This window comes from Mirounga angustirostris, unplaced genomic scaffold (genome assembly GCF_029215605.1).
Source record: "Mirounga angustirostris isolate CCGP_5_RB_7025 unplaced genomic scaffold, mMirAng1.0.hap1 SCAF_4, whole genome shotgun sequence".
NCBI classification, from domain to species: domain Eukaryota; kingdom Metazoa; phylum Chordata; class Mammalia; order Carnivora; family Phocidae; genus Mirounga; species Mirounga angustirostris.
In genome coordinates this window covers 79,427,263-79,449,914 of record NW_026991712.1, presented here as the reverse complement: position 1 = coordinate 79,449,914, position 22,652 = coordinate 79,427,263, and the positions used below count along the sequence as shown (strand labels likewise).

Sequence of the window (22,652 nt, the reverse complement as noted above, 5' to 3'; positions counted from 1 at the left end):
AACTACAACAACAGCATAAAATGAGTTATATTTTTATAAACTAGCAATAGTTTTTTAAGGAAATCAAGGAAGCAATTCCTTTTGCATTAGCATTGAAAATAATAAAACAAATTCACTTAGAATAAATTTAACAAAAGCAGAACAAAACATGTACAATGAAAAACACAACATTGTAGGAAGTTAAAGACGTAAATAATTAGAAAGACATTACATTTTCACTGATTGTAGGACAATATTATTAAGAGAATTATACTAAGAGAATTATACTTTAATTATTAAGAGAATTATACTTTACAAACTGATCTATAGATTACATGATTACATGATTACATACACCACAATTGGCTTTCTTGCAAAAATTGATGAGCAACTGGTTCTAATATTTATATAGAATTTCTAAGGACTGAAGTTATCAAATCCAATCTTGAAATAGAAGAATAAAGTTAAAAGACTCACACTTTTAGATTTCAATACTTACTTCAAAGCTACAGTAACCAGGAAGTGTGATGGGGCTATAAGGAAAGACATAAACAAAAGAATGTAATTAAGATTCCAGAAATAAACCCTTACATTTGTAGCAAATGGATTTTCAACAAAAATGCTAAAAGAATTGGGTAGGAAAAGTAGTCTTTTCAACAACTTGTTGTGGGACAACTGGATGTACACAGACAAAATAATCAAGTATCACTTCATCACACCATAAATAATAATTAGCTTAAAATGGATTATATGGGGCGCCTGGGTGGCTCAGTTGGTTGAGAGACTGCCTTCAGCTAAGGTCATGATCCTGGAGTCCCGGGATCGAGTCCCACATCGGGCTCCCTGCTCGGCAGGGAGTCTGCTTCTCCCTCTGACCCTCCTCCCTCTCATGCTCTCTGTCTCTCATTCTCTCTCTCTCAAATAAAAAAAAAAAAATCTTAAAAAAAAAAATAAAATGGATTATATGTCTAAATATATGAGCTAAAACTATAAAAGTCTTAGAATAGAACACTGAATTAAGCCTTCATGAAATTTGGTTAGGCAATGGTTTCTTATGATAGGAAACAAAAGCTCAAGTAACAAATAAAAAATACATAAATTAGTAAAATTAATAAATTTGGTGCTACATATGGTGCCACTAAGAAAAGTGAAAGACAACATACAGAATGAAGCAAAAGATTTCAAACTATGTCTGATAAAGAAATTGTATCCAGAACGTATAAAAACTCTATGTCTCAGTAATAAAAAGACAAATGACCCAATTAAAAAATGGGTGAAGCATTTGAATAAATGTTTCTCCAATGATGGTATGTAATTGGACGATCAGCATATGAAAACACATTTAACATTATTAGGGAAATTAAAGTCAAACCACTAGGATTGCTCTACTCAAAAAGATACTATCTAGTGCTAAATGTGAGGATAAGAAGGAATGCTCATGCATTGCTGTTGGGAATGTAAAATAGTGTAGTCAAATGGAAAGACAATTTAGCAGTCCCTAAAAATGTTAAACACTAAGTTGCTTTATGAATTAGCAAGGCATATTCAATATTCAAAAATCAAACTGTAATCTGCCATATTAATGGGCTAAAGAAGAAAATATACAGTCCTATCAATTGATGCAGAAACCACAGTTGACAAAATCCAACACTCATTCATGACAAGACTGTCAACAGTTTAAGAATAAATGGAAAAAAAGCAACTCATCTTGAGAGAGAACATCTACAAAAACCACACAGCTAACATGATATGTATAGTGGTAGAATAAATGCTTTTCCAGTATTTATGAACAAGGCAAGAATATTCACTCTCATTCTTACTCAAAACAGTCCTGGAAAGTAAATGTCATACATTGTGGAAATGAAAAAAATAAAACTATACCTATTTAGGGGCGCATGGGTGGCTTAGTCATTAAGTGTCTGCCTTCTGCTCAGGTCATGATCCTGGGGTCCTGGGATTGAGCCCTGCATCGGGCTCCCTACTCGGCAGGAAGCCTGCTTCTCCCTCTCCCACCCCCCCTGCTTGGGTTGCCTCTCTTGCTGTCTCTCTCTCTGTCAAATAAATAAATAAAATCTTAAAAAAAAACCCAAACCTATCCCTATTTGCCAATGACATAATTAAAAAAATCAAAATGTATCTGCAGAAAACTCCTAGAAATAATGTATGAGTTGAGCGAGATTATAGGATATAAGATAAATACAGAAAATTCATTTGCATTTCCACATACTAACAATAAACATGAGGAAACAAAAATTAAAAAACACAGTACATTCAAAATCTTGGCAGAAGTAAATATTTTGGTAAAAATTTAACAAAACATGTACAGGATCTGTATGCTGGACGTGAGAAAATGTTGCTGATTCAAATCAAAGAAGATTTAAACATATGGAGAGAAATAATATGTTCAAGGACTCATGGACTCCATGATTATGGAAGACTCATCATAGTAAAGAGGTCGGTTCTCACCCAAGTTGACCTATAGATTGAATGTGAAATACTAGCAATTGTTTTTGTAATTTGGCTTGGTTTATTGTATTTTTCATGTTTTTTTTTTACATTTTTAAATTTTATTATGTTATTTTAATCACCATATTAGTTTTCACCAATCATTAGTTTTTGATGTAGTGTTCCATGATTCATTGTTTGCATATAACACCCAGTGCTCCATTCAGTACTTGCCCTCTTTGATACCCATCACCAGGCTAACCCATCCCCCCACCCCCTCCCCTCTAGAACCCTCAGTTTGTCTCTCAGAGTCCATAGTTTCTCATGGTTTGTCTCCCCCTCTGATTTTCCCCCTTCATTTTTCCCTTCCTACTATCTTTTTTTTTTTTTTTTTTAAACATATAATGTATTATTTGTTTCAGAGGTACAGGTCTGTGATTCATCAGTCTTATACAATTCAGAACGCTTACCATAGCACATGCCCTCCCCAATGTCTATCATCCAGCCACCCCACCCCTCCCAACCCCCACCACTCCAGCAACCCTCAGTTTGTTTCCTGAGATTAAGAATTCCTCATATCAGTGAGGTCATATGATACATGTCTTTCTCTGATTGACTTATTTCGCTCAGCATAACACCCTCCAGTTCCATCCACGTCGTTGCAAATGGCGAGATCTCATTCCTTTTAATGACTGCATAATATTCCATTGTGTGTGTGTGTGTGTGTGTGTACACACCACATACTAGCAATTTTTTATAGACAGATGAGAATATTCTAAAGCAAAAGCTCTGGTGCTAGAATAGCCAAAGTAATCATTAAATGCATAAGCATTCCAATTCCTTCACATCTTCATAGTCAACTGTGTGCTTTTTGTAGATCAAGATGAGTTAGCTTCCATTTATTCTAAAATTGTTGAAAGTTTTGTCAGAAACTAATACAATATCGGTTGTAATATTGTACTAGTTTTCCAAGTTTTTACCATTGAAGGAGAGTGTGTAAAGGGTACATAGGATCTGTCTCTGTTAACTCTTAAAAGTGCATGTCAATCAAAATTTACTCAAAAAGTTTTTTGAGAAGAAAATAACATTATGTACAGGCAAAATTACATTTGAGTATTCTCCATTGTGTTCTTAAAATATGGTGCTCATATTTATGTACACAGTTCTGTACTACAAATATGTATAATAGGCATGTGTAAACTTTTAGTATTTTACCATGTATAATAGCTTCCATATTGCAAACCAGAATCTGACACAGGCAAAAAAAAAAAAGAAGAAGAAGAAGAAAAATAACACAGACAGACACACACAGACACAGACACACGCACACACACACATATGGTTTTTGCCTTCAAGGATTCTGTAAGCTGGTAAGATAATGAGGCACATAGAAATGACTGTGGTACAAGGCCCTATGTGGTAAGCTACATAAAAGACATACACACATTTACCATGTGAGCAGGGAAGGGAGCTAGCAATGCTTTTTGGAAAAGTACATGGAACATAGGCCTTTTGCAGTAATCTTTAAGGATAAGACAATTTTTATAAACATAAATTAGTAGTAGGGATAAAATAAGGGTGACAGAAATAGCTTAAACAAGGATATAAAGGCATGAAACATGAGAGGACAAAATATAAACAACCCATTTCTACCAGATCAATAACTATATGTGACGATGTTGTCAGGGAAAAAAAAAAAAAAAATCAGAGCCAGATTTTAGAAGGCCTTGAATGCCAGGTTAAGAATTTTATATTTGTCCTATAGGTGGTTAGAGTCATTTAAGGTTTTTCAATAAGACTACACAGATATAAACTAAGAAGTCTGATAAAAAAAAAAACCAAACTTGCATGTATGTGAAAATTTTCCATTTTATCCTAAATAAAAAATGAACAAAATGAAACAAGAAATATGAAAAGTATTTTAACAAATAACTCTGTCATCTTGTGAATTAAAAACCAAAGTCTTCTATGATTGGGGTACAAGAGGTCTTCTGTAATTAGGCTATTGAAATATTCCAGGCCAGGGCAGAGAGCAGCCCCGTTGCCTGTCCTACGGAAGCCTGCCTGCGAGAGGGGTGGTGACCGCTGCCCGGTCCCATTGTCCCGATGCCCAGCGCCAACCAAAGCCGCAAGAGTCGGGAGAAGCCGCGGGAGATCATGGATGCGGCGGAAGATCATGCTAAAGAAAGATATGGAGTATCTTCAATGATGCAATCACAAGAAAAACCAGATCGAGTTTTGGTTCGGGTTAGTGACTTGACAGTACACAAAGCTGATGAAGTTGTTTGGGTGCGTGCAAGGGTTCATGCAAGTAGAGCTAAAGGGAAGCAGTGTTTCTTAGTCCTACGTCAGCAGCAGTTTAATGTCCAGGCACTCGTGGCGGTGGGAGACCATGCAAGCAAGCAGATGGTTAAATTTGCTGCCAACATTAACAAAGAGAGCATCGTAGATGTAGAAGGTGTAGTGAGAAAAGTGAATCAGAAAATGGAAGCTGTACACAGCAAGACGTAGAGTTACATGTTCAAAAGATTTATGTGATCAGTTTGGCTGAACCCCGCCTGCCCCTGCAGCTGGATGATGCTATCCGGCCTGAGGTGGAAGGAGAAGAGGAAGGAAGAGCTACTGTTAACCAGGATACAAGATTAGACAACAGAGTCATTGATCTTAGGACATCAACTAGTCAGGCAGTCTTCTGTCTCCAGTCTGGCATCTGCCATCTTTTCAGAGAAACTTTAATTCACAAGGGTTTTATGGAGATCCAAACTCCTAAAATTATCTCAGCTGCCAGTGAAGGAGGAGCAATGTATTTACTGTGTCATATTTTAAAAATAATGCATACCTGGCCCAGTCCCCACAGCTGTACAAGCAAATGTGTATTTGTGCTGATTTTGAGAAGGTTTTCTGTATTGGACCAGTATTCAGAGCTGAAGACTCAAACACCCACAGACATCTAACTGAATTTGTTGGTTTGGACATTGAAGTGGCTTTTAATTACCATTACCATGAAGTTGTGGAAGAAATTGCTGACACCTTAGTACAAATATTCAAAGGACTCCAAAAAAGGTTTCAAACTGAAATTCAGACAGTGAATAAACAATTCCCGTGTGAGCCATTCAAATTTTTGGAGCCAACTTTAAGACTCGAGTATTGTGAAGCATTGGCTATGCTTAGGGAAGCTGGAATCGAAATGGGAGATGGAGAAGATCTGAGTACACCAACTGAAAAACTCTTGGGTCGTTTGGTAAAGGAAAAGTATGATACAGACTTTTATATTCTTGATAAATATCCATTGGCTGTAAGACCTTTCTATACCGTGCCTGACCCAAGAAATCCTAAACAGTCCAACTCTTATGTTCATGAGAGGAGAAGAAATACTATCAGGAGCTCAAAGAACACATGATCCTCAGCTGCTAACAGAGCAAGCCTTACATCATGGAATTGATGTGGAGAGAATTAAGGCATACATTGATTCCTTCCGCTTTGGAGCTCATGCTGGCGGAGGCATTGGGTTGGAACGAGTGACGATGCTTTTTTTGGGATTGCACAATGTTCGTCAGACCTCAATGTTTCCCCGTGATCCCAAACGACTCACTCCTTAAAGAAAGCTATGCTTTCTTTATTCTTTCCAGTAACGTGCTATTGATCAGGCTATCCTTAGTTACTTAAAATATGCAATGGAGTAAATGTCTTCTCTAAAATGCCACAGTTACTTTGGATTAATTCACTATAGGTTACTTTAAAAGAGAAGATTTTTATAACTTTGGACATGCTTCAGTAGGAAATGGTTGAACATTTTAATGAAAAACTGGTTATGTTAAAAATTCATATTGCATGGGGCGCCTGGGTGGCTCAGTTGGTTAAGCGACTGCCTTCGGCTCAGGTCATGATCCTGGAGTCCCGGGATCGAGTCCCACATCGGGCTCCCTGCTCGGCAGGGAGTCTGCTTCTCCCTCTGACCCTCCCCCCTCTCATGTACTCACTCTCTCTCATTCTCTCTCTCTCAAATAAATAAATAAAATCTTTAAAAAAATTCATATTGCATTAGTACAATAAATGTTAACAATTTTAAACAGAAAAAAAAAAAAAAAAAGAAATATTCCAGGCCAGAGGAACTGAGATTTGCATGGTCTTTGAAAGAACTGAGTTGAAGAAATTGTGAAAGATGAAATGCAATGGGGTCACTTATGTCAAGGGATTTGAAATGGAGCCAGGAAGCCATCGAGGAGGTGAGCCTTATGCACATCCCCACTGGTGAAACCATGAACTTTTGAACTCAGCCAAACCACAGATGTTTCAAGGACTCTGCCTGAAAAACTTGCAACTTGATATAGTAACAGGATTTTTCATAGTGATAGCCCTAGCAACCAATTATGTTTAGCCAAGATTAGTTTTCTGCTGCCAACACCAATCAAAATTTCTTTGTACATGACATATACAAGCGTTTCCTTTTGTCTTTAAAATCACTAACCCCAAATGAATGCTTTTGTTTTATTTCAGTTCTACCTCTTTTCTCAGCTAAGATGGATTCAAGAGCCCTTCTGTCCTGTAAGCTCAATGAGGGAAGGACTCATAGTCTCTGTTCAGGGCTTTAGGCTCAGCATTTTGCACGGTGTTTGGTATGGAACAACAGATCAATATGTATTTTATTTATTTATTATTTTTTAAAGATTTATTTATTAATTTGAGAGAGAGAGAGTGTGGTCAGGGGAAGGGGCAGAGGGAGAGGGTGAGAGAGAACCTCAAGCAGACTCCCCACAGAGTGCGGAGCCTGTTGTCGTCGCAAGGCTCGATCTCATGACTCTTAAGATGGTGAACTGAGCCCAAATTAAGAGTCGGCTGCTTAACTGACTGAGCCCCCGGGTGTCCCTTAATATGTCTTTTAAACGATTTATGCATGCTCACATACATTAAACAGAATCACTAGGCTTAGTGGATATTGATTCTGTGTGTCAAAGAGAAAGGGAAGTCGTAAAAGCAAAGCTGTTGAGGCACCGGTGTGTGTGCCCTGTGAAATATGAGACAATCACAGCTCAGCTGTCTGCAGCGCCTTTGGGCATAGTTGGAATAAGGTGAAAGTTACTCTAAATATGCTCTTGCTGCCTCTGTTATTGCTACTTAGAAACACACAGTCAGAGTCAGAGAAATAGATGAACCGGGTTATTTTTTCTGAGGGAAAACATGAGATACTATGTACCAAATTCAAATCAACAATGAGTGCTTTGAGGTTGGATGATTAAATGGAATAACAATATCCCTGGCAAACATGATTTGAGGTAAGATTATAGAAGCATGTGAGAAATGGAAAGTATTAAAAATGTGTTCGTTTTTGGTATTTCATCCCTAACCCTTTCTGAAGATGCATTATTATGCCAACAAACTAAGAATAATGATGGCGACATTTACTGAACAAGTACAAACAGTATAACTTTCCATTTTAATGCACCATATTTCTCATGTTTATCTGGAACTCGGAAATTTTTTACGTCCAAATTCATAGTGTTTTTCTTTTTCATTTCTTTTTAAAATAACAAATACTTTTGGCATCTGCTTAAAGTTTGAAGATCTAGGAGGCTTTCTGGTAATGAATAGGTGGTGACATCATTTTAATCAGCTCTAGATGAGCTGTTTCTGTTACTGATTATATTTACATGGGGTTTGTTTTATACCTACATAGATTTCTTACAGCAATTTGCTTTCCAAGAATTAAATTGCAGGCTAAAAATTTAAGGTATAATACAGCTTTCTTTCATCAGGATGATTCAACTGAGCTTAATTAGGGAGTTTGCTAGCCTGTTTGTACTTGAGTTTACTTTCTAAACATTTTGACTTGGAAAATCCTGTAGCGAAGATTCTTTGGGGAGCTGCTTGTGTTTAAGTTAAGGTATATACTATGCATACTCAGCTATAATAGTATCTATTTGTTAATTAATTGCTGATTGTTGTGGCTTTCTCAAACATTCACTTGGCTAGTTTGTATTACATTTCCCTGAATTCTCACTCTGTATAATTCTGGTTAGGGTGGGCAGTAAAGAATATCCTTATGCAAGATTTGAGGGGCAGGGGTGAAGCAAGGACTTCTGTGTAGCTCCCACATACGTTCGTTTCCCTGCTGGCTGAGCTTGCTGGCCTGAATTACTGGCCAGGCTTGCTGACGTCTTCCCCTGAATCCTTTAGCATCTTTGTTCCCTTGGCCAGGTGTGTACACTGAGCTCCGTAACAAAGAGCTCGGACTTCTGCAAGGCCCCCATACTGTTAAGATCCTGCATAAGAACCCAGAGGGAAAAGCAACTATAACTGTGACAACAAAATGATACATAGTATGTTAAATTGTTAAGCGTTGTAGAGAAAACATTGATCAGTGTTATGAGGATAGGACTTGCTGAAAGGGGATAGATGCACATTTCAATTTCAAACAGAAAGGTCAGTGTGGGTCTCCTGGAGATGACGTTTAAACAAAAACTTGAAGCAAGTGAGAGGATTAACAACATCAATGAAGAATATTTTATATCCTGGAAACAGCCATGCCAAGGCCCTACAGTGAGTTCATGACTGATATGGCTGAGCCATGGCAAGGAAGCCAGAATGGTTGGAATGAAGGGAGAAAGGGAGAAGATGAGAAAGGAAGTCAGAGATTTAATGGGGAAATACCAGGAAGACTCTTATCTGAAGACTAGGCATCTTCTACTAGGGATTGGGCTTATAGTGGAGTGAGGCGGGAACCATCTTTGGGTTTGAACTGAGGATTGACATGGTTAGACCAAAACATTTTTGGAAATTCATCCCACCTGCTGCAGGAAAAATTGACATTAGTGGCTAAAGTCAAGTCCTAAAGACCAGTAAGAGGCATAGAGTAACCATGTGAACATTATGATGGTTCCTGACAAGGGAGATTGCAGAGGAGGTGGGAAAAGTTAGTATATGGATGTATTTTACAGTAGAGTCAACAGCATTCCCTGATGGATTAGATGTGAAGTTGACTAAGAGAGACAAGTCATGGATGACCCCATAGCTGGAGCCCTGTGAATCAGGAAGGACTGAGTTGCTATCCCTGGAGATGAGGAAGGCTCTGGGTGTAACCTATTTTGGCGGTAATATCAGGGGTTTATTTTTTGATGGATTGAATTGAAAATGCTATTAGATATCCAAAGTAAAATTGCTAATAGGAGTGGAATAATAATTTTTCAAAGGGTACTAATGAGTTTGAATAGCTGCCTGTTGGAGAATCAGAATACAAAGAGGTTCCGAGAACTCTTTGATAAAAAGCCTTTTAGATTTTGTTTAAGGAAAAGTGTCTATCAGTTGCCTGGTCAAAGCATCCTCTGGCAAATATAGGTAAGTAATACTTCTTATTAATTCATGAAGTTGTTCCATGGAACAATTTGGCAAGTGATGATAACTGATACCACATATTTTTTTGATACCATATATTTTATATATATGATAAGCCAAGCAAATTTAGGGAAATCCGGATTTACAAAATTAATACTGAACCATTATATGTTGGAAAGTATTATTTAAAGAATTCACAAGCCCTGATGTATGAAAGGTGTTTTCATGATTAAAAAAAAAAAAAAAACTTCTCAAGAATGTATCTATTGAGTGTAGAAAAGTATCCCTGTGTCTTATATTAATGTTTTCTTAGTAGACCCATGTGGTGTGGGATCAGATTTGGTGATATCTCACTATCATTTTCCTTCTTCTCTCCTCCTTTTTCTCTCCTCCTGAACCATGCATACAGGAAAAACTCATCCAGTCATTAAACCAATAATGATTGCTAGCCATTGCTCTAGAGGCTGATGTTGGACAAGGAACAGAGAATAGCAGTGTGCCTACGAGTTTACACACCAGTGAGAAGAGATTGATAATAAACACCTAAGCTAGTAATAAAATAGACTGTGATATTTGCTGTAAAATAAAATAAAGTGGGTAACAAGGTAGAGTTTAACAGTAGAGATATGCCAATTTATGTAGGGAAAACCAAGGATATCCTAGTTCTATAAAGACAAAAAAAAATATCATGAAAGGGTAACAAGTAGTCCTCCACAAGCTATCTGGTCATTGGCCAAATGGGAAAAAAGGATGGAAAAAGGCATGGTTCCCTTAGCCAGACTTTTCTGAGTTCTCCTGACATGTTTAGAGAAAGATTGAGCAGATAGTACAGAAAGTTTCCACACACTCCCTCTGCACATAGTTTATCTTCCTATTAGCCACTTGTAAGATTAGTGGAATACATTTGTTATAATCAGTGAACCAATATATTATTATTAAATAAAATCCATAGTTTACACTAAGGTCGACATTTTGTGTTGTACAGGTCTGTGGGTTTTGACAAATGCATAATATCATCTATGTATCATTACAGCATCATGCAGAATAGTTTCAGCACTCTAAAAATCAACTGTGCTTCACCTCTTCAATCCCAGCCATCTCCAAAATCCCTGGCAAGCATTGATCTTTTATTGTCTCTATAGTTTTGCTTTTTCCAGAATTTTATATAGTTGGAATCATAATGTAACTTTTTAAGATTGGTTTCTTTCACTTATATGCATTTAACATTCCCCATGTCTTTTTTGTAAATTGATGTCTCATTTTTTTTTTTTATTGCTGAATGATATTCCATTGTATGGATATACCATAATTTGTTTACCAACTTACCTAGAAGGGCATGTTGGTTGCCTCTAGTTTGTGATTATTATACACAAAGCTGCCATAAACATTTGTGTGCAGTTCTTTGTGTAATTATGTTTTCAAATCAGTCGGGTAATGCTATAGGAATAGGCTTGGTCATTCACATGGTAACACTATACTTAGATTCGTAAGAAACTTCAAAACTGTCTTCCAAAGTGGCTGTACCATTGTACTTTCCCACTGGCATGAATGAAAGTTCCTGGTACGCTATCTGCATCCTCACCAGAATGTTTTATTGTCAGGTGTTTGTAAAATTTTATCTTTTCTTTTTTTTTTTTTTTAAGATTTTATTTATTTATTTGACAGAGAGAGAGATAGCGAGAGCAAGAACACAGCAGGGGGAGTGGGAGAGGGAGAAGCAGGCTTCCCGCAGAGCAGGGAGCCCGATGCGGGGCTCGATCCCAGGATCCTGGGGTCATGACCTGAGCTGAAGGCAGACGCTTAACGACTGAGCCACCCAGGTGCCCCAAATTTTATCTTTTCTAATAGATGTGTAGTGGTGTCTCATTCTGCATTTAATTTGCATTCCCTGTTTTAGGGCTTTCTATCCACTGATCTCTGTGTCTATTCTTGCACCACTATCACATACAACTTTATAGTAAATCATGAAGTCAGATAGTGTGAGTTGCCCAACTTGTTCTTTAGTGTTGTTTTGGCTATGCTGGGTCTTTTGTCTTTTCATGTAAACTTTAGAATCAGCATGTCTATATCCACAAAATATCTTGTAATTTTGATTGGGATTGCAATGAATCTACAGATCAAACTGGGTAGACCTGTCATCCTAACAATTCTGAGTCTTCCAAAAGTGCTGAAGAGGTTTATAAATGTTAATTAGATCCAGTTGATTGATGCTGCTCTTCAGTTCACACATGTCCTTATAACTGTCTGCCTCCTGTATGTGTCCATTTCCGACACAGTGGTGTTGAAATTTGATAGAGGGATGTTGAAGTATTCAACTATAATAGTGGATTCATCTATTTCTTCTAGTAGTTCTAGCAATTTATACCTCATCTATTTTGACTCTATTGTTAGATGCATACACATTAAATGTTGTAATGTCTTTTTGGAGAACTGATCACTTTATAATTATTCAGTTATTTTCTTCATCACTGATAATATTCCTTGTTCTGAAGTCTAATTTGATATTAATATAGTTACTCTAGCTTTCTTTGGATTAGTGTTAACAGATATATCTTTCTCCATCCTTTTACTCTATGTTTTCTTTTTAAGGGGAGCTTCTTGTTAACAACATATTTTTTTTAATCCACTCTGACAGTGTTTGTCTTTGAATTGGTGTATTTAGATCATTGATGTTTAAAATGATTATATAGTTGGATTAAATTCTACAATATTTGTAACTCTTTTCTATTTGTTATACTTGTTCTTTTATTTTTTTTATTCTTCCCTTTTTCTGCTTTCTGTTATTAAGTTATTCTATTAAATTCTATTTTTTTCTCCTAGCATATCAGTTATAATCTTAAAAAAATTTTCATAGTGCTTGTTCTAGAGTTTGCAATATGCAATTATGAGTGATCTAAGTCCACTTTATTTTTTAAATTTTTTAAAAAGATTTTATTTATTCATTTGACACAGAGAGAGAACAAGCAGGGGGAGAGGCAGGGGCAGAGGGAGAGGGAGAAGCAGACTTCTTGCTGAACAAGGAGCCTGATGTGGGGCTCGATCCCAGGATCCTGGGACCATGACTTGAGCCAAAGGCAGATGCTTAACCGACTGAGCCACCCAGGTGCCCCTAAGTCCACTTTCAAATATTACCATAACACTTCACAAGTAGTGCAGGTACCTCACAACCCTTACAACAGAGTACTTACAAGTCCTCACTTTCTTTGTTATGACATTGCTCTCACTCATTTATCCATGTGCTATAATCACCCAGTACATGGTTGCTATTATTACTTTGTACAGTTACCTATTAGATCAATTTGGAACATGAAAAATAAAATACTTTATTATTTTCTTTCTTTCTTTCTTTCTTTCTTTCTTTCTTTCTTTCTTTCTTTCTTTCTTTCTTTCTTTCTTTCTTTCTGTAGATCTAAGTTTTACCTATATTATTTTCCTTCTGTCTGATGAACTTCTCAACATATCTTGCAAGATAAATCTAGTGAGAAAAATTCCTTCAGTTTTTATTTGTCTGAGAAAGTCCTTTTTTTCCCCTTCACTTTTGAAAGATAATTTCACTGGATACATAATCTGTGGTGGTATTTTTTTTGTTCAGTAGTTTAAATACCACCCTTTTGCTTCATGGTGTCTGATGAGAAGCCCAATATAATTCTTACCCATGTTTCTCTATAGGTAAGATGTTTTGTTCCCCTCTGTCTTTTTTCAAGATATCCTCTTTGTCTTTGTTTTCTGCAGTTTGAATTTAATATGCACAGGTGTAAATTTTTTAGTATTTATCTTGCTTAGTGTTTTTAGAATTTCTTGTATCTGTGGTTTGGTTTCTGTCATTAGAAAATTCAGAGCCATTATTACTTCAAATATTTCTTTTCTGTTCTATTTTCCTTCTGATATTTCAGTTATGCATTAGTGACACTTGTACTGGTTTCACAGTTCTTTTTTTTTAATTTAAATTCAATTAATTAACATTTAAGGTATTATTTGTTTCAGGGGTACAGGACTGTGATTCATCAGTCTTATGTGAAACCCAATGCTCATTACAACACATACCCTCCCCAGTGTCCATCACCCAGTTACCCCACCCCCCAGCCCCCCCTCACCCAGTTACCCCACCCCCCAGCCCCCCCTCCCCTCCAGCAACCCTGTTTGTTTCCTAAGGTTAAGAGTCTCTTATGGTTTTTCTCCCTCTCTGGGTTCCTCTTGTTTCATTTTTTCCTCTCTTCCCCTAAGTTCTTAGATATCCTGGGATGGTTTTTTTTTTTTTTTCATGCATTTATCTCTTTCTTTTCAGTTTGGGAAGTTTCTATTAGCATATCATCAAGCTCACTGATTCTTTTTTTTTTTAAAGATTTTTATTTATTTATTTGACAGAGAGACACAGCGAGAGAGGGAACACAAGCAGGGGGAGTGGGAGAGGGAGAAGCAGGCTTCCCGCCCAGCAGAAAGCCTGATGTGGGGCTCGATCCCAGGACCCTGGGATCATGACCTGAGCTGAAGGCACACGCTTAACGACTGAGCCACCCAGGCGCCCCAAGCTCACTGATTCTTATCTCAGCCATGTTCAGTATACCAATAAGCCCATACTTTTAATAATACTTTATAGTTTTAAGGTAGTGAGTGCCAAGAGACTGTAGTGAGGCAATGACTCACTGAATCTTTCCATTAACTATTAATTAACAAAGATGCAGAGATGTGATGTTTTGCTAATTAACTAAAAATTCATCCAATTTATTTTTTTCTTACATATCTTAAAACTGAATTAACATTTCCTTTTTTTTTTTTAACTTACCCAGGAGGCAATGATTTTAACAGTGTAAAAGGAAACTAACATTTTCTTTCTTCCCCCTCTCATTTTTCATAGTTTAAAAGTGTCAGGACTAATTGGATAAGATAATGACTTAGTCTATAACTCTTAATTCTGTATACTGTTTGTATCTGTGTTGTGGAATGAACAGCATATTATGCATATGTGAATTTTGCTGCTTCTCTACTTAATTTGGTTATTCAATATCAATAGTAAAATTTTTGTATACAAATATCTGTGATGTATAAATTATTATAAATTAGAAACTGTCTTTCACAAAAAGAGCTTTCCATAAAATAGTAAAACTGGAAATTGATTATATTAACATAATAAATAAAGTTCAGTTAGTGTTTAGCTTTCTTTTAACACCATAAGCTGTTACAGCTACACCTGATCATAGAAACTTTTTCAGACACAGGAGAAGCATATGTAGTTTTGAGACGAAAACCATAAGATGAAATAATTTTATATGTAAAGTTAGGCAGACTCATATGATTTCAATTTATTTTTGAATGAAATTGAAAATGAGAAAATCTCAGTTAGTAATAGATGTTATAAAATGGAATTTAAGGGGTGCCTGGTTGGCTCAGTCATTAAGCGTTTGCCTTCGGCTCAGGTCATGATCCCAGGGTCCTGGGATTGAGCCCCGCATCAGGCTCCCTGCTCTGTGGGAAGCCTGCTTCTCCCTCTCCCCCTCCCCCTGCTTGTGTTCCCTCTCTCGCTGTGTCTCTCTCTGTCAAATGAATAAATAAAAATCTTGAAAAAATGGAATTTAAAACAGCTTTAAACTATTATGAGATATGGTCCTATGTTGATGTAAATAGTTGTTTATTTTTTGTCCAGAGGTGTAGACATTTTACAAACTTTTTCTAAATCCTATTTCAGAATTATATAGTTAATGAATCAGGAAAATACTAAACGTTTCTGTGAAAATACCCTGTTTCTAGTCTTATTGATGGTTATGGAAGACACCTAATCAGAATCTAGATTAATTAAATTTTTATTAATTAATTTTGTTTGTGTTTTATTAGCTTTATTTAAAATTTTCATCGGTTTTTTAAATTAAGTGTTGATGGTTATGGAGACACCTAATCAGGACCTATATTAATTAACAAAAAATTTTAAATTGTTCTTTCTCCAAAATTTAAAAGTATGATTTTATACAAAATTGAGTGTAATATTTCCCAAAGACAAGACATTGCTCTGTCTGACAACTTAGTCATTTCTAGCCCTTCATTCCTTGAAATTGGAAAGATTTATTTTATTGGTTTTGCAGTTTGTCTGTTCCTATTGACTTTGACCTTGTAATGTATTTTCTGCTTCACTAACAGTATGATAATGAGACCTGCCTAATTGAAATGGAAATCTCCTCAGAACTCCCTGTGATTGAATTTATTGATAATCATAAACAAGGATTCTTTAAGATATACAAATTTTGCATGTTGATTCATAGCTAAATGCTGAGGGTGTTATGGGTTGCTTATTTGTCAAATAAACTCAGTTATATAAACCTTTTGGGGAAACATCAGTGGACTCTAAATCAATAATCTCAGGCATGAAGGAGAAAAAATAAGAAAGAAAAAATGGATAGAGAAAAATGTAGAACTTTTTAAGCCTGTACATTGAATCAAAATAATTACGTATCTGGGGAAACAAATAGCAGGCACCTCTCTATTAGCTACAATGTTTCAGGTAAAGTAAATATGCTCTTACCTTGAATCTTTAATGTCTGGGAGAGCAGTTTAGGGTAATTAGACTGCCATTTTCTGCTACAGGAATTCCAGGAATATTTGTAACATTGTTAAATCCTCTTAGGGATCATTCTTATCATTCTTACAATGTTATTGCTATAAAAGCTAACATGGCTTACATCATAATTTATAATACAGTATGAGTTTAGGACATGAGAGGATACTTTCAGATATTTTCACATATCTGCCCTTTACACATTGCTTAACCACTCTTTACTGGAAACCTAATGGGTGCATAAAAAACATGCAGAAAAGCATGGTTTCTTACCTAAGTAATCTATAATCTAATTGAGAATCATGAATGTTTGATAAAATTAGGAGTGTGGATAAAGCAAACTAAAAAGCTCCAAAATAAAATCAATGAAATCAGATGGTACTAAGAAAACTCTTTGAAGATGTTGTGATTTCAGTATCTTACTCCACTTCTTGGTTCTAAAAGAAAAAAAAAATTAAGAAAAGCATTATAAAATTTTGAATTAATATTTTTAAACATCAATTTGATGAATTTTACTGAAATGTTTTTCTACTTACTCACTGTATAATAGAATGAATAAGTAAACCAAAAAGTATCAACTAGGATTAGTATGCCATTGTAATCACCTTAGTTCATGTTTTTCATATGTATATATGTGTTTTGAAGGTTTATCATAAAAAAGGCATTCATGAAGTTTTGAATATTCCACTTATTTTGTGTTAATTCACGTTTTTTTTTTTTTTTTTTTTTTTTTGGTCATCACTCATTCCAAAGTCCTTTGATAGTAGTTCTCTGTTTATATGGATTCAGTTCTCACCACAGTTTCAAGCAGTTTCTTCAAGGTCACATGATTACTATATTTCCCATGCTTTTCTGGTTGAGAAAGTTTACAGGTTCCTTGATGTGTATGTATGATAATTTGGGTTGCATATTTTTTTTTTTAATAAACTTGTTTTTTTTTCCTTCAGAGCCTATTGACTTTTAAAAAAATATATTGTTATGTTAATCACCATACATTACAACATTAGTTTTTGATGTAGTGTTCCATGATTCATTGTTTGTTTTTTAGAACAGTTTCAGACTTAGAAAAACTTAAAATACAGTATGGAGTTCCCACAGCATCCCTGTTATTAACAGCACATTAGCATGGTGCACTTGTTAGAATTAATGAATTAATATCAATACATTAGTATTAAGTAAAGTCCATAGTTATTTGGATTTCCTTAGTTTTAACCTAATACCCTGTTCTGTTCCATGATCCTCTCTAGGATACCACATGGCATATATTCATCATGTCTTTTAAGGTCCTGTTGGCTGGGACGGTTTCACAGACATTCTTTGTCTTTGATGACCTTGAAGTTTGAGGAGTACTGGTCAGTATTTAGTAGAATGCCTCTCTATTGGAATTGGTTTTATATTTTGCTCATGAAAAGAATGGGTGTATAGGTTTTGGTGAAGAAGACCACAGAGATAAAGTGCTTTTTCATCACATCCAATCAAGCGCACATATTATCAACATGACTTATCACTATTGATAGGGTATAATATATTACTAATATGTTATTTTATTGTTCAAATTGTTCTTGGTCTTGACCACTGGAAACTCTTTTAGTTGACTCTTGTATAACTTTGGCATCCCTCCATCAATGTGTGTGTGTGTGTGTGTGTGTGTTTTAGCACTTCTTTACTTTACTCCACTACAAGATGCTCTGGTCTTATCTTGTATATTTCTTCTCCCAATCCTAAATCAGCCATTTCTCTAAGGAGCCCTGGTTCATTTTATTGGAGAATGATATTAGAAAACAAAGTCTGAACATTAAATCTGTCATGGCTACTAGATGTCATTTCATTTGGTCCTCTCAGCTAACAGTAAAAGGGATTGTATTTATATACAGTAACTCATATATCTGTATTTGTATAGAGCTAAATGAGATCTTATGATGTCTCCACATCTATTCTGTTACTTCATGAATTTTTGTAGCTTCAAGTCACGTTGTTATATGTAAATCCCCTCTTCTGGAGTGAGATCTGTCTCCCACCATTTTCTGAATTATTCAATTCTAGTATACATTCACAGCAGCATCAGAATTATTAAGCATTGCCCCTTGGGCAAAACATTAATGATTACACCACACAGCTTATGTGCAGGTCCTTTTGCCTCTTAAACTTTTAGTTGAAGACACTCTCCTGACATCCAAAGTTTCTTAAACCTGCAACTTTTTCCCCACAACCTTCAGTGACATCATTGTCACATTTTGGATTTCATCCTAGTTTCCTCTGACTGCTTAAATGACTTTTAAAACATTTTCATACATTAAAGTTCACTCTTTGTGTTTGGCAGTAAAGAATGTGGCCTCACTCAGAGAGGGGTCTGGTCTTTGTCCAGTCTTCTTGGTGGTAACCTCTAAACCCTTGGGATATTCTGAGTGATAGGAATATCTTTGTTATTTATGGCAAACCCCTTTGAGCACAGCTGGTAGTTTATGCTAAGGAGATGACTACTCAGGCAGCCTGGCTACACTTGATGTTCTTAGGATGGGAAGTGCCAGAAAGCCCAACCATATGATTTATTGTGGGCATTGGGTAACTCAGTATCAGGTCAGCCTGGATTCTAGGCTCAACCGTGTAGACAATCAGTCAAACAATCATGCTTAGGTAATGAAGTCTGTGGACACTGAAACATGGGCAATAGTCCATACTGTTTGTCACCCATCAGTACTGGGAGAGAAACACATTCTGAAGACAATGCCAGCTTCATATTTGGAACCCTCCTAGATTCTGCCCTATGTGTCTCTTCCCTGGGCTGATGTTGATGTATCCTTTCTCTGTAATAAGTGTATTTATAAATAGAATAGCTTTCAGTGAGGTACGTGCAACTTCCTATTAATTTTTGAAACTGAAAGTAATTTTGGAAACCCCAAATGTAGTTGGTGTCAGAAATGAGAGTGGTCTTATGTGGAAACTGTGCCCTCAAACTTGATATGTGGACCCTAACTTCTTGCAGTTGGGGCTAAAAGTCTTTGATAGACTTGGCAACCTGGAAGGCTGTGCCCTTGATATCACAGTTTTTCCATCTTGGGGAAATGCTCTACAGTTCTGTGAATTTTGATGAATGCATAGAATCATATATCTATCATTACCCTATCATAAAGTGTAGTTTTGCTGCCCTAAAATATCCCTTGTGCTTCACCTATTTGTAACTTGCCTCTCTCAGCAAATCCCTGGGAATCTCTGATCTTATTACTGTCTCTATAGAGTTGTATTTTCCAGAATGTCATGTCATTGGATCATACAACGTGTACCTTTTGCAGACTGGCTTCTTTCACTTAGTGATATGCATTTAAGGTTCTTCCATGTTTTTTCTTGACTTGATAATTTTTAAATTACTGAATAATATTGCATTGTATTGACATACCATATTTGTTTATCCAGTCATGTATCAAAAGACATGTTGCTTCCTGTTTCTGACAATTGTGAATTTAAAAAATGCCTGTTTCTGGCAAATATGCCATAAATATTTGTGTGCAATTTTTTGCATAAACATAAGTTTTCAACTCAAGTGGATTAATTGCTTGATCAGATGGTAAGACTAAGTTACACTTAGTAAGGAACTGTAAAACTGTCTTGTCAGTTTTCTTTTCTTTCTTTTTTCTTTCTTTCATTTATTTATTTATTTATTTATTTATTTATTTATTTATTTATTTTTGTATTTTGGGCATTCTAATATGTGTGTGATGGTATCTGATTATTGTTTTAATTTGTAATTGCCAAATGAAAAATTATGTTTAGAGTACTTGTATATGCTTATTTCTCTTCTCTACATCTCTTTTGGTGAGGTGTTTATTAAATCTATTATCCATGTTTTAATTGGATTGTTAGTTTCTTATTGTTGAATTTAAAGAGTTTTTTATGTTTTGGATATGTCTTTCATAGGATATGTGTTTGGTGTTTTTTTTCATGTAGTTTGTATTTTCTCCCATGTGGTTTATATTTTCATTACTTTAACAGTGTATTTTGCATATAAATATTTTTTAATAAAATTCTTTCTTCTTCTAATAAACTTCTTTTTTTTAAAGATTTTATTTATTTATTTTATTTATTTATTTGACAGAAAGAGAGAGCGTGAGCACAAGCAGGGGGAGGGGCAGAGGGATAGGGAGAAGCAGACTTCCTGCTGAGCTGGGAGCCCAACATGGGGTTCAATTCCAGGATCCTGGGATCACAACCTGAGCCAAAGGCAGACGCTTAACCGACTGAGCCACCCAGGTGCCCCTGTATCATGCTCTTGATATTGTTTATAAACACTCTGCCAAATCTGAGTTCAACTGGATTTTCTCTTATGTTTTCTTCTAGAAGTTTTATAGACTTGCATTTACATTTAGGTCTATAATCCATTTACAGTTAATTTTTATGAATGGTATAAAGTGTGTCTATATTCATGTTTTTTGAATATGATGTCCAATTGTTCCAGTATCATTTTATGTTTCCTGTTTTGTCAAAAATCTGTTGATTATATTGTATGGATTCATTTCTGTGCTGTCTATTCTATCTTATTGATCCACATGTCTTTTTTCATAATATCACACTCTCTTGATTACTATAGCTCTATAGTAAGTTTTAAAGTCTGGTAGTTTGAGTTCTCCAACTTTATTCTTCTTTGTGTTGTGTTGGCTATTTTTTTTTTTAAGACTCTTTTTTTTTTTTTGGCAGAGAGAGACACAGCGAGAGAGGGAACACAAGCAGGGGGAGTGGGAGAGGGAGAAGCAGGCCTTCTGCAGAGCAGGGAGCCCGATGCGGGGCTCGATCCCAGGACCCTGGGATCATGACCTGAGCCGAAGGCAGACGCTTAATGACTGAGCCACCCAGGCGCCCCGTATTGGCTATTTTGATTCTTTGCATTTCCAAACATTCTTTAGGATCTGCTTATCGATATCCACACAATTGCTTGCTGAGACATTTTATTGGAATTGCATTGAATCTACAGATCATGTTGGGAAGAATTAACATCTTAATGGTATTGTGTCTTCCTTTCTGTAAGCATGGAATATCTCACTATAATTTCAGATTTTTTTTCAAATAAATTTATTTCCTCAGATTTCTGTAGTTTTTCTCATTTAGGTCTTATGTTTATTTTGTTAAGTTTATAACTTAAGTATTTCATTTTTCATTGCTGATTTAAATGACATTTTATTTATAATGTCAAACTACAATTGTCCATTACTGGTATATTATAAAGCAATTGGCTTGCATATTAACCTTATATCCCATGAACTTACTTGTAATTATTTATGAATTTAAGGAATTTTTCTGTCATATGATTGAGACTGTCTTACATAGACAGTTATGTTAATTAAAAGCAGACATTATCATTTCTTGTTTCCCAATCTGTATCAATTTTTATTTACTTTTCCTGTCTTATTGCATAAGTAAGACTTTCACTACAGTGTTGAACAGGAATGGTGAGAGAAAACATTTTGCTTTGTTCCTGATCTTAGGGGAAAACATTTAGTTTTTTACTATTAAGTATGATGTTAGCTGTAGGTTTCTCATAGACATTTTTAAACCAAGTAAAGGAAGTTTTCTTTTAATTTGCTGAGAATTTTTATCATGAATGGGTGCTGTATTTTGTCCACTGTTATTTCTAAAGATTTTATTTATTTATTTGAGAGAGAGAGCATGAGCAAAGGGAGAGACAAAGGGAGAAGGAGAAAGAGAATCTCAAGCAGACTCCCTGCTGAGTGCAGAGGCTGATGCTGAGCTTGATCTCATGACCCTGAGATCATGACTTGAGCTGAAACCAACTGAATGAGTCACCCAGGTGCTCCTGTCCACTGTTATTTCTGAATCTACTAATATGATCCTATGGTTGTTCTTCTTTAGTGTGTTGCTATCATGGAATTATATTAATTTGTTTTTGGATGTTGAAAGAGCTTTCATACCTGGAATAAATCATATTTGGTTACGTGGGTTATGTTTCGTTATAATTTAAATGAATTGTTGAATTTGATTTGCTAATATATTCCTGAGTCCACATGTTCTTTTAATCAGAATTGTATAATTCCTTATCAATTGCCTTTGTGTATTTTTTTTTAAAGATTTTATTTATTTATTTGACAGAGGGAGACAGTGAGAGAGGCAACACAAGCAGGGGGAGTGGGAGAGGGAGAAGCAGTCTCCCCATGGAGCAGGGGGCCCGATGCGGGGCTCAATCCCAGGACCCTGGGATTATTACCTGAGCTGAAGGCAGATGCTTAACAACTGAACCACCCAGGCACCCCTGTATTATTTTTTCTATGCACATGTACGATGCCAGTTTGATTTTGCAAAATCCTCCTTTGTTCTTAAATAACTTAACTGGTATTTAATATATTTATAT

The 22,652-nt window shown here is 35.7% G+C and overlaps 2 protein-coding genes across 2 annotated transcripts in view; both read left to right on the top strand.

Annotated features, from left to right (window-relative positions):
• The window catches only part of SNTG1 (syntrophin gamma 1), a 957,526-nt gene that overhangs the window by 415,826 nt on the left and 519,048 nt on the right, over positions 1-22,652 (top strand). The gene's annotated exons all lie outside the window — the stretch shown is intronic.
• Positions 4,480-6,232, top strand: LOC123858222 (aspartate--tRNA ligase, cytoplasmic-like). Its single transcript, XM_045895325.3, is given in 4 exon segments — positions 4,480-4,906; positions 4,909-5,220; positions 5,223-5,775; positions 5,777-6,232. Coding segments are annotated over 4 exon segments (1,488 nt in total). The 5' UTR covers positions 4,480-4,530; the 3' UTR covers positions 6,024-6,232.